Source organism: Acinonyx jubatus, chromosome D2 (assembly GCF_027475565.1).
Source record: "Acinonyx jubatus isolate Ajub_Pintada_27869175 chromosome D2, VMU_Ajub_asm_v1.0, whole genome shotgun sequence".
NCBI classification, from domain to species: Eukaryota; Metazoa; Chordata; class Mammalia; order Carnivora; family Felidae; genus Acinonyx; species Acinonyx jubatus.
The window spans coordinates 38,506,969-38,519,346 of NC_069393.1; the positions used below are offsets into that span (position 1 = coordinate 38,506,969).

At 52.9% G+C, this 12,378-nt stretch overlaps 1 protein-coding gene across 2 annotated transcripts; it reads right to left on the reverse strand.

Annotated features, from left to right (window-relative positions):
- Window positions 1–419: 419 nt before the first annotated feature.
- On the reverse strand, window positions 420–4,879 carry LOC106969721 (pulmonary surfactant-associated protein A-like). 2 transcript variants are annotated; one of them, XM_015066238.3, is made up of 5 exons: window positions 4,756–4,879; window positions 3,781–3,975; window positions 3,378–3,497; window positions 2,583–2,660; window positions 420–1,883 (listed from the first exon to the last, which is right to left on the reverse strand). In XM_015066238.3, the coding sequence occupies exons 1-5, from the start codon at window positions 4,757–4,759 to the stop codon at window positions 1,507–1,509; spliced, it is 774 nt and encodes a 257-aa protein (XP_014921724.2). In that variant the 5' UTR covers window positions 4,760–4,879; the 3' UTR covers window positions 420–1,506. The 2 variants fall into 2 exon arrangements, with proteins under 2 accessions (XP_014921724.2, XP_026918222.1); XM_027062421.2 differs by having other exon boundaries at window positions 3,781–3,994; window positions 4,756–4,873.
- Between the last annotated feature and the right edge of the window lie 7,499 nt (window positions 4,880–12,378).

Below are 12,378 nucleotides of genomic sequence, written 5' to 3' on the forward strand. Positions count from 1 at the left end.
TCCAACAAAGAAGGCATTTACCTGAGACCCCAACGGTCCATTTTTCAGGCAAGTGGGGGCTTGGGACCAGAGTTCATTTGATTTACAAAAATACAGAAATGTGTTGTTTCTCTTTCTTTCTTTCTTTCTTTCTCTCTCTCTTTCTTTCTTTCTTTCTTTTTTTTTTTTTTTTTGAGAGAGAGAGAGGGCACAGGTGAGTGAGGGGCAGAGAGAGAGAAGGAAAGAGAGAGAGAGAAGCAGGGCTCACCTGAAATGGGGTTCATGTTCACCCAGTTAAGGGCTCGAGCATACCCAGTGAGGGACTCTAAGTCACCAACCGTGGGATCATGACCCGAGCTGAAGTAAGATGCTTAATGACTGAGCCACCCAAGCACCCGGAAACGTGTTATTTCTTGAAACCAAAGCAATTAAAACTCACGTTAACGCAGTCATGATTTATTACACGGAAATCGCCTCTGTCCGGCAAGAGGTGACGTGATTGTGAGCATAAACTTCAGGTCCAGGTAGATAGGTGTGAATCCAGCCTCTGCCACTTGCCCCAAGTAATAAAACTCAAAACACTTAACTTCTCTAAGTTTCAGTGTCCTTGTATAAAAATGGGGAAAATAAGGCTGGGCCTATGGTGTTGGGTAAAGATGAAATCATACTCCAAAAGATGTATTAGAAGTGCTTGGCAAGTTTCTGGGTAACCAGACTCGGCACACTATTTACGTGCTCGATAAATAGCTCGTGGTGTGGGTGGTGTGAGCAACTTACAGAGACCCAAAACGGTGTGGGGATATGTTCGTCGGCAGGAAGGAGCTTGGATTATGTCTGGGGTCAGGGATGAGATCTTCCCTAGTGGAGTAAACTAGCTGCTTTTAGGTCAGGGATTTGAGCAGGCAACCCAAGACTCAAGGAAGTGGATAATCCGTGCCAATCGTCAGGGTTAGGTTGGCCTCCACCATGCTGGGACACCACCTTGCCCTCTGACCTCAGGGAGACAGAGACCGGATAATCCCAAATGGGTCCTTAGCTCCCGCATTTGGAATTCCCCAGAGTTCCACCTGTCTCTATCATTATGCTTGACCAGAACTGCTAAATCTTGATGGGGCTGGGCAGGTGGTAGTCTGCAGAGTTAAGAGTAGGGGAAGCCAGGAAGCAGCCACCTTCTGTGTGATTTTGGAAGGAACTTCCATCCCGGGGCCTCACTGTTGCCATCTAGAAATGAAGGGACTGGACAAGAAGAGGAAGAAGGAGGTCTCCGTCTCTTCCAAAGGGCAAAGTTAGGAGTGGGGCCCAGAATGCATTACCGGGAAGGGCTCAGGGGGAGTGTCAGACTGATTCATGATGTGGGTGGGGATTCAGGGCCTGTCGGGGGAGTGGAGTGGCTAAGCATGCCTCCCGCCCTAACAGCCACAAATACAATTTTGTTGGAAAGGGGCATCTCAGAGATCAGGTGCATCTTCAGGATGGAGGCCGAAAGGCAAGGCAGGGCCCTATCTATCCTGTGGCCTGGGCGCCCGCTCAAAACTCACAGATGGCCAGGCGGTACTGCAGGCAGTTTTTGTTATTCCACTGCCCGTCTGTGTACATCTCCACGCACTTCTCTTTGCCCCCACCCCTGGGCTCCCCTGGGTACCAGTTGGTGTAATTCACGGGGGCCCCATCCAGGTAGCAGAAGTCTCCAGGGCTGGGGCCCTCCTCCAGGCCCAGGTAGGCGTAAGTGTTGTGCTTCCTCACGATGCTGGCGATGGCTTCGTTCTCTTCTGGGCTCGTCGGGACAGCAATGCGGCCACCTGCTCTGGCACATGACTCTCTAATGACATCAAAATTAACCGACTGCCCGTTGGTGGAGAAGACCTTTTCTCCCACTACCAGCATGGACTCCTGCAAACTTAGGACTGGAGCAGAAGAACCGAGTCAGGCCACAGACCGCTCTGGATCTAAGTCCCTTCCCTCACTCGGGCTCTCGGCCTTCACGCCCTCTCTGCCTCTCCTCCCTCTACCAACCCCAGTCTTCCCAAATTCCCCTCCATGCTCTCATCATCCCATTCATTTGTTCACCCATTTAACACCTACTTATTTTCCACCCATTTAACAACTGCATTTTCCTGGGGCTCGACAGAAAGCAACATAGGCAGAGACTTTGCACTCCCCTGACATAGGGAACTGATCTGTGTCTACCTCTGGCTTTCTGAGTCATTCAAAGACATCAGGAAAGGGAAAGTTTCATTCTTTTCCCCCAAGACCTGCATATCCATGCCTGTTTGTCAAGTCTCTAGGGTCTGGGGGCACCTGGGTGGTTCCTTCTGTTAAGCGTCCAGCTCTTGATTTTGGCTCAGGTCATGATCTCACAGTTCGTGGGATCGAGCCCCGAGTTGGGCTCTGCACTGACAGCATGGAGCCTGCTTGGGATTCTCTCTCTCTCCCTCTCTCTCTCTCTGCCTCTTCCCTGCTTGCTCATGCATCCTCTCTCTGTCCCTCTCTGTCTCAAAATAAATAAACTTAAAAAAAGGCTCTAGGTTCTGGAGCCTGATGCTGGGCAACAGAGGAACTTATGGGAGACCCTCTGTGCTAGAGGCCCTGGGGAGCCCCCTTACCTCCCATGGCCTGCTGGATCTGATGTCTCAAGTCACGGAGCGTGGTTTGGAGCTCCTCGTCTAGAGAAGCTGGAAGCCCTGTCAAGAGATTCCCACCCAAGATGAGGGCGAGCCAACAAAGACCCCCCCACTAGCTGCCAAGCAGGCATGCTGCCAGCTGCAAGCCTGGCATTCTGCCCTTTGCTTGTCCGTACCCACCACTCAGGCCCTGGAGTATGGGTCCACACGCACTGCATCCTTTGACGCAGCCCTGCACCTGCTGGACCCCTCCCTGCGCGTCTTTCCTGCCTGTCCTTTAATGGCTCTGTCTGCCCACTCCTATGGATTTTTCCGGTTTGGACGCAAGCTCCCTTCCCTCACCCTCCACCAAAAGCAAACCTGGCTCTTTCTGCAGCCTCCTGATTGAACTTGGTCACCGCTCTGAGCTTTGGAGTTCCGCTCTGTGTGGGGGGCTCCCATTCACCTCATCTGCCTGGACCCCACCTAGCTCCCTACACCTTTCACAATGCCCCCCAGTGCCTCAGCCCTAGGAAGTGCCTTCCCTGCCTCCCCTGCTGTCCCCACCCCACCCCTGACGCCCTGCCCGTCCCAATGTGTGGAGCGCTCTCGGCACCCACAGTCCCTCCCTGTGGCGCACTACTTAGGCATCTCTGGCTCCTCTCCTCGGCCTCATCTTCTCTTACTTAGGCTGAGCGCCATGACTTTCGGGGACCTCCACGGTTCTGTCTGATCCCCATCATCCCGCATGTAGCTGGTCACGTGGGCGCAGTGCCCGTGTGGATGCGGCCCGCTCACCTGGAGGGCCTCTCTCGCCAGGCTCCCCCTGTACTCCACGCTCTCCAGCGACACCAGGGGCTCCGGTCAGCCCATTAGGCCCGGAGCAGGCTGGTGTTACTCCAGGCGGGCCCATCGGGCCTGGAAAGAGAAGGGGACACTGATCTGTCGTATCCACCACCCACAGCCGGGCTGGGGCTGATGTGAAGTGACCTCCCTTATCAGCCGAGCTGACTCACCTGTCACCTCATGGGCACTTTGAGGGTAGACTCTCCAGGGCTGCTCTAGTCTAAGGCCCCCCAGGGACCGCCCACCATGCCCACCATCCGGCCGACCGTTGGACCCAGCCCAGAGCCCTGGACGGGTGGGCCTCCTGAAGGCAGGTCACTGTCCCTCGGCTGAGGCTCGGCCTCTCACTCAGTACCTGGAGGCCCAGGGTCTCCTTTGATGCCGTCTCTCCCATCTCTGCCTGGCAGGCCGTGGGATCCAGGAGTGCCAGGGATGCCAGGACTTCCGATACAGACCTCCTTCACCTTGTACTCAGTGCCGGAAGCCATCAGCAAGGCCAGAGTGAGGACCAAAGAGGACAGCAACATGGCTTCTGTCGCAGTGGTTCTTCCTGCAGAAAGAAAGGGCCACTGGCCCATCTGAAGCATTTGCAAAGGTTTCCCCCTTGCTGGGCTTTGTCAAGATTCAGGCACAGCGCCAGGCCCGAGGGCTCAGGCAGGTACAGACAGGACTTTGAGAAAGACCCCAACTATCCTTGGAAACCCCCGGCCTCCTCTGCAGTCTCATGCCTCACCTCTCGGGCTGGAGGCCGTGTGGCACCTGGGCTGGTGGGGAGGGCCTGGGCTGTCAGGGGGCCTGGCTTCTAATGCAATCTCTGGTCATACCTCGCTGTGTGACCGCAGGAACTCATGTCACCTGTCTTGACTTCTGCTAAAACTTCTGTGCCCTGGAGACAATCCTGACCTGTCCCTCTCAGGCTTTGGGGTTCACTCCCTCTGTTCCTATACTCTCAGCTACCCTCTTGTGGGGTCTAAGGGGCCATGTTCCTGAGGATAAACAATAGATGACCAGTGTCAATGATAGGACATCCCACGCCCCCCCCCCCTCCTGCTGCTGGGGAGTCTCCTTCTCCTTGGCAGGCTGTCCTCTCCCTCACTGGCAGGGAGTTTCCAGGGAGAGTGGATCTGGCCGAGGAGCATGGCAGAGTATAAGGATATTCTCAAGCCCATCTTCCTGCATCCATAGTTATGATTCTGGGAACAACTCCCCGTGGTGCATGCGGAGGCCCCCTTCTTCCCAGGCTGACCCTTAGTTGCGCTTGTGATTGCTGGGCTGGCTCTCATGGCCTGTAACCCATGCACTGGGTAAGACGGGATGGGGCTAAACTTACCCATCCAACGGAGCCCACGGGGATCTCTGCCTTCAGGTCAGAGTGGAGAGGTGGGCAGCACCATTTATATGGATGCAGGCTACCAGGCTTCCTCTCCACCCCAGAGAGGCTCCTGTCACAAGGGCCTCTATTTGGGGAAGGGCCAGTAAGGAAGCGGCCATCTTGTTTACACAGCAACATTCCCTCTCAGGGCACTCAGGCTGGAGGGGCACTTAGAAAACTGGCTAAAGAGAAACTTCAGGCCTGTAAGCAGGGAAATGTCTCATGGGGTGGGACTCTGACTTCCCCAGCAGTGAAAGGGGAGAACACTTACATAGGCACCAGCGGGGGCACGCAGCAAAGGGAGCCTTCTCCCTCTTGGGCCTCGGCCCCGTCCTGGCTGGTGACACATTCGTAGAACCACCACCACCATCCCCCAGATGCCCACCAGCAGGAGACGACATACCAGGGTTGTGTTCTTTTCCCCGGGGAGCAAAAACCTACAAGAATGTCTCCATGTGACTCCTTTCCGGGGCCATTCCGGTTCTAGAGCCTCTTCAGCTCTTGGGAGGGGGCCATTTGGTTCCAGGCAGTACAGAGGCCACAGGCTTAAGAAGAGGGTGGTCAGGTGGAGCTAGGACAAAGTGTGTGTCATGGGACACGCCTCACCACCGAGCGGCTCATACACATCCCCTACTCCCCACCCCAGCCTCACAGCTCCTGCTTCTGGAGCCCATGGCTAAGTCAGTGGGCACATGGGTCAGAGTCGCAGGCAAACCCTTTCCATGTTCCCCTTTCCTCTGTCCTGGCAGGCTCAGCTGTGGGGAGGCAGGGCCGTGCCTGGAAGTCACAGGAGAGCAGCAGTTTCTGGTTTTGGCCACGGGTGATGTCTGGTAACCTGCAATGGAGATTAAGTGATAGAGGAGCATATGAAGCCGTAAGTGATGAGATCCCCGATTCAAGGCACCCGATCAGCAGGGAATCTCTACCTGTAGGGGTGCTAACAATGGGGAGCCAAGGCAAGAAAAAATCACCGTGCTTTCTTGTAAGCGGTTTGAGAAATCTCGGGGTCTTTGGGAAGAGTGCGAGAACAGCCAGAGCTCCCCCGGAGCCCTGCGGCTGCCTGCTGTGCGGTCCCACCCGTGGGTGCCGGCTGGGGGGATGGGGGAGCTGGAGCCAGCACAGGGCTGGGTAGGGGAAAACAGTTCCGTCGAGAGGACCTCAACGCGGTTTGGGTGAGGGATGACTGTTCTGCAGGTGAAGGAACAGGAACAGGGGTCTTGTTGGGTAGAAATAGAAGGACTTGGGGGAGGCAGCGGGGCTCTCCAGGGCCACGTCAGGGAGGGTGGGGATTTACAAGTCAGATGCACCTGCGTTGCAGTTCGGGCCAGCCACGTATCATCCATGTGGCCTTGGTCGTGTTATATAACTTTATCCACGTGGCCTTGGTCGTGTTATATAACTTTATCCACGTGGCCTTGGTCGTGTTATATAACTCTTTGAGCCTTGATTTGCTTTCTTAAATTATTATTTTGTCGCAATAGCAAGCTTACAGAAAAACTGCAGGGACAGTACTATTTTTTTTTTTTTTCCTGAGCCCATGAGACCAGGTTGCCAACAGGACACTCCATCATCCCGGTCTTTAATTTGCCTTTCACACAGACAGGTTTGCCTCTACAACCTCGATGTAGTCATCAAGGTCAAGAAATCCACACGGATGCAAATACTGTTTTTAAAGTATTTAAATATTATTTCATCCTTTAAGTCATTTGTGCCGCTTGATGCCGATATTTTAAAGTGCGGCATCCAAAAGTCTCATAAAATGATCCGTCGTTACCTCATTCTTCGTCTCATTACCTGGGCCCTGACCCTTCCCCTTCTGCAACTTTCTGACAGAGAATGCTCCAAGTTCCCCGAACTGGGGGTGCTTTTCCTGTGTCTCTTTGATCATGATTTCTCTCCTGTCTGGAGCGTTCTGAATGCCTTTCTGCCACAAAAAAAGAGAGAGAGGCAGAGAGAGAAGAAGGGAGGAAGGGAGGGAGGGAAGGAGGGAGGGAGGGAGGGAGGAAGGGAAGAAGGGAGGAAGGGAGGGAGGAAGGGAGGAAGGGAGAGAAGAAGGGAGGAAGGGAGGAAGGGAGGGAGGGAGGGAGGAAGGGAGAGAGGGAGAGAAGGAGGAAGGGAAGAAGGGAGGGAGGGAGGGAGGAAGGGAAGAAGGGAGGGAGGGAGGAAGGGAGGGAGGGAGGGAGGGAGGGAAGAAGGGAGGAAGGGAGGAAGGGAGGGAGGGAGGGAAGAAGGAAAAGAAAAATTAACACTGATACCATAACTCCACATAACCTTCAGGCCCTGCACAAAATTTGCCAAATGTGCCCCAGTAGTGTCCTTTATGGCAAAAGTTTCCAGTTTGAGATTGCGTGTTCCATTTAGTATTCATGTCTCATCTCCTGAAATCTGAAACAGTGTCAAAGTCTTTCCTTAACTTCCAGGACCTTGACACTTTTTGGTGGTAACAGGTTAGTTGAGGATGTCTCTCGGTTTCTGTTTTTCTGATGTATTGCCTCAGGATTAGAGTCAGGTCCTGCAACACCGGCAGGAACATCAGAAAACGATGCTATGTTCTAGCAAGTGCCCCGGTTTCAACTCAGCTCGGTAACGACGACGTCACTCAGATCATGTGGTTAAGATGGTGTGGGCCAGACTTCCCCCCCATACAGTTAGCTCTGTCTCTCTTTTGAACTAATACCCCTTTTGTGGAAACTACTCCAGTACTGCGTAAAGATCCCACTTCTCAAACTTGCCCTTTTTATTTCACGTATGTATTCATCTCAGCGTGGAGTCATGCTTGGGGCACACCAAACACAGGCCAGACGGAGGAGGATGGGGAGACTGTCACCTCAGGATACAGGTGATATGGGGGTGCGTTATCCGTAGAGAATTTAAAAACATTATTTACAGAGAATGTGTCAGCACGTTGCTAATAATGATGTTGCTAATAATGATGTCATCACCCAAACTGTCCTCCCCCTTAAAACACATTTGTTTCTCTTGGTTCTGAGCCCTGTTCCAGGACACCCTCTTTGTGAAGACACTCTCTTCACCCTGCCGGGGCCTGGCGGCCCATACGAAGCCACCTTCACTCCACCCTGTCCTCCCCGTGACAGGACACCTTCCTGTGCGGTCATCTCCTCACTCACTGTGGTTGGAGCCAGAAAGCGAACACTTCCGGAAGGATGGGCCAACCCCTGAGGTCTGGGCGAGCACTTCCAGGCAGATGTGACACCTCTACTGACTTACTGCTCAGGAAACTCCTCACCACCCCGTCCTCTCCCGCTGCCTGGGTTCTAGTTGAGTAAGGAGTCCGTAGGGCTGCCTGGAGCCAGCTATCATTTTGGATCATCCATCACTAAAGCTCTCTGAGATGTACAGAAGTAAATCCTCACTTGAGAATTCCTTCAGCTGAGGCTGAAGGAGGTTTTGTGAATTTTCTAGGTCTGTTTTTTTTTTTTTAATGTTTTACTTATTTTTGAGAGAGAGAGAGAGCATGAGTGGAGGAGGAGCAGAGAGATTGGGAGACAGAGGATCAAAGGCAGGCTCTGCACTGACAGCAGAGAATCTGATGCAGGGTTTAAACTCAAGGGGAACCATCATAAGGTGACCTGAGCCAAAGTCGGATGCTTACTAACTGAGCCACCCAGGCGCCCCCTAGCGGTCAGTTTGGATCATCACAAAAAGTCTCTGAGATCTCAGGAAGTAAATCCTCACTTGAGAATTCAGTCCGCTGAGGCTGAAGGAGGTTTCCTGAATTTCCTGGGGCACCCCCGCAGCGTTATTTATTACCCACCTCTCTTTTCATCCATTTTAAATCCTCTGCCATAATATTCTCACAGTCAGGGGGATGGGCTTATTTTGCTTGTACCTACAGGCAAAGAGATCGAGAAGCTAATTTACTGGCTAACCATGTAGGTCAAGGTCTAATCTCAGGAATCCAGGGGACAGCTCAACAACATGAAGGAAAAGAGAATTCAGGCTATTGTTTCCCCAGATCGTCAACACATCACACACACACACACACACACACACACACACACACATTGGTGCCTTGCCAATAAATGTCATTTCATTTAAAAAAAGAATTTACATAATAAATTAATCTATTTCTATTACCTAAAAATTCCACTTTGTTTAAAAATTCACATTACTTGTTTTTTTCTTCACACTCTGTCAGCATAGCCTTTCATCCTCCTCTCCACCATCAGCATTTTTAATACAATTTTGTGTGCCTTCTGAACTCTGGAGAAGCACATCATGTTTTAGGCTCTTTTTTTTTTTTTTTTTTTTTTGGCCTTTATTGGAATATACTTAACATATAACCTTGTGCGAGCTTAGGTGTTGAGACACTCACATATTATGAAATGATTGCCCCTGTAGCCCGGGCTAACACCTTCATCCCCTCACATATTTGCCATTTCTTTTTTGTGGTGACAACATTTTTTTAAACATTTATTTATTTTTGAGAGACAGAGAGAGACAGAGCATGAACAGGGGAGGGGCAGAGAGAGAGGGAAACACAGAATCTGAAGCAGGCTCCGAGCTCCGAGCTGTCAGCACAGAGCCCAACGCGTGGCTCGAACCCACGCACCGTGAGATCGTGACCTGAGCTGAAGTCAAATGTTTAACCAGCTGAGCCACCCAGGCACCCTGGAGACATATAACTTTTTAATATAAGTGTGTCACATGCAACATTTGGGACTTAGACTAAGAAATTATTTGTGTTTATCTGACGTTTCCGTTTAATTGGGCATCCTGTGTTGTATCTGGCAAACCCTGCCTGTAGAAGCTTGGGTGTGATCCACCTTCTGTGGGCGTGTCCTGATTCAGCATGCGATAAAGAGTCTTTATCATCCCCCAGGACACGCAGCCAAGAGGGGTCTGCTGCTGAAAGAGAGAGAGAGAGACCCAGACCCAGACAGAGACAGAGAGACAGAGAGAGACAGGGAGAAATGCTGATGATTGACTCTTTCCTTCTAAACGATGAACTGAGCCCCTCGTGGGATCCAGGTCTGGCACTGAATACCTGTCATCTGCAGTGGACAGAAAGGGGCACGCTTGGGGTCCCTTGGAGAGGGCAGGGTACACACGGACACGGGCTGCCCCGTACGAATTCCACCCTTTGTAACTGCTGGGAAGGAAACCCCTATTATGTCAACAGCAAGAGATGGGACTGGGCTTAATATATTAGTATGTTCAAGATCTAAGAAGTGACTTTAGGCCGACTTGGAAGGGCGAGGGGCCCCATGCAAAGAGGCCTGGGTCTTGGGAGGGGTGGCTGTGGGCAGGCTAAGCGGGCGGATATGCGACACGTGTGTGGGCCACACAGGAGGAAGCTAAGTGTCCGGAGGAAGAAGATAGCATTAGGGGACCCACTTTAGGAGGGGTGTCTGGAAAGGAGTCCCCTCAGAGCAGGTGACACTTCAGCTGAAGCCTGCGGGCCGAGAGGCAGGTGGCCATTTGAATGGAGCGCAAGAGCATCCCTGGCAAAAAACAACGGCATGTGCGGGGCGCCTGGCTGGCTCAGTCCATTAAGCAGCCAACTTGTTTTCAGCTCAGGTCATGATCCCAGGGTCATGGGATCAAGCTCCACATCGGGCTCTGTACTGAGCATGGAGCCTGCTTAGCATTCTCTCTAAATAAATAAATAAATAAATAAATAAATAAGAAAGAAAGAAAGAAAAAGAATGATATATGCAAAGGACCTAGAACAGGAATAAGCGTGGCCTGTTGGGGAAACAAAAGAAGACCAAGGTGGCTGGGGTATGGTGGGAGAGGGGAAGAAGAACCCAGAATGAAGGCAGAGAGAGAGATGGGCACTGGCCAGTGCGGGGGGGGGTCCTTGGATTTTATTCAGAAGGAGAACGGAGTTTACTGTGCCAGGTATGAGAGCAATCAGATTCATGCTTCTTTTATTTTTATTCATTAAAAAAAATAATGTTTTATTTATTTTTTAGAGACAGAGAGAGACAGACAGAATACGAGTGGGGGGCAGGGGGGTCGAGAGAGAGGGAGACACAGAATCTGAAGCAGGCTCCAGGCTCTAAGCTGTCAGCACAGAGCCTGACGCGGGGCTTGAACTCACGAACCATGAGATCATGACCCGAGCCGAAGTCAGACGCTTAACCGACTGAGCCACCCAGGCGCCCTCCTCCATGCTTATTTAAGAAAAAAATTTGGGGGGGGGGCACCTGGGTTGCTCAGTCCGTTACGCATCCGACTTCAGCTCAGGGCATGATCTCGCGGTCCGTGCGTTTGAACCCCGCGTCAGGCTCTGTGCTGACAGCGCAGACCCTGGAACCTGTTTCAGATTCTGTGTCTCCCTCTCTCTCTCTGACCCTCCCCCACTCATGCTCTGTCTCTCTCTGTCTCAAAAATAAATAAACGTTTAAAAAAATTAAAAAAAAATTTTTTCACATTTATTTATTTTTGAGAAACAGAGTGAGACAGAGCGTGAGTGGGGTAGGGGCAGAGAGAGAAGGAGACACAGAATCTGAAGCAGGCTCCAGGCTCTGAGCAAGAGGTCAGCACAAAGCCTGATGTGGGGCTCGAACCCACAAACCTCGAGATCATGACCTGAGCCGACGTCGGACGCTCAACCAACTGAGCCACCCAGGCGCCCTTACATGCTTATTTTAAATTACTCTGCCTCTATCTGGTTCACCTGAGACCTCCCGGGGACGAATCAGGGGGCCATGCCCCTGCCTCCCGTCGCGGGCCTTCAGCATCACCTCATGTCGGGCCGTGCCCCCTTTCCTGGAAGCTCTGCCCTCACCTCACTCCTGGGCACAGACTCCTCACACCTCCTGCCCTCTGGCCAGTGCCTCGCGTTCTCCCCGTCCCCTTGTCTGGCTCTCCCTCATCCCCCGGACTCTTCATCCTGGGAGCACCAACGCACCGTCGGAGGCCTGCATCGGAGGCCTGAAGGCGGGCATCTCTTAGGCACGGCTTCTCTCTGGCCACCAGCAGCGTCGGCACCGTGAGTCCGCCCCGGCAAAGCCCCCTTTCCCCCGTGAGGTGAAGAGAGAAAGGAGGCAACGAGGACAGACACTCACAGCCCCACCTGGCCGCCACCCAGGATGTTCACGGTGGTGGGTCTGACGCCCGGCGGGAGGCCCCTCCTCCACTGCCACCCTCCGGAGCCCGCTGGCCACAGTGACAGGTGGTTAGCATCTGGTGGCTGCTCTGGCCACACCCTCGGGGTCGCGTCCCAAGGACCTACTTCCAAGGATATCACCTCTCTTTTTGCTGTACTCGCAGTTCAAGGAACTGTAGGAAACCGTCAAGCGAGGGCCACACAGTGGATTTCGAGAAGGCTTGACCATTTCTGCCATTCGCATCCCAGGCCCGTGCCACCCCTCCTCCTAGACCAGATGGACTTCACCGGTATTTCCCGAGTGCCTGCCTGGTACCAGCCTGGGTGCGAATGCCCACGGTGAGGAAGGGGCGGCAGAACAGGACACGGGCAAGGACTCAGGAGGCAGGTGCACAGGGCAGGGCAGGCTCTGGAGGAGGCAGGGGCCCTTCGGCAGGACCCTAAGCCTCATGGAGACGCAGACTGTCACCTATAAAGTGGCGATAGCAAGCCTACCCATCTCA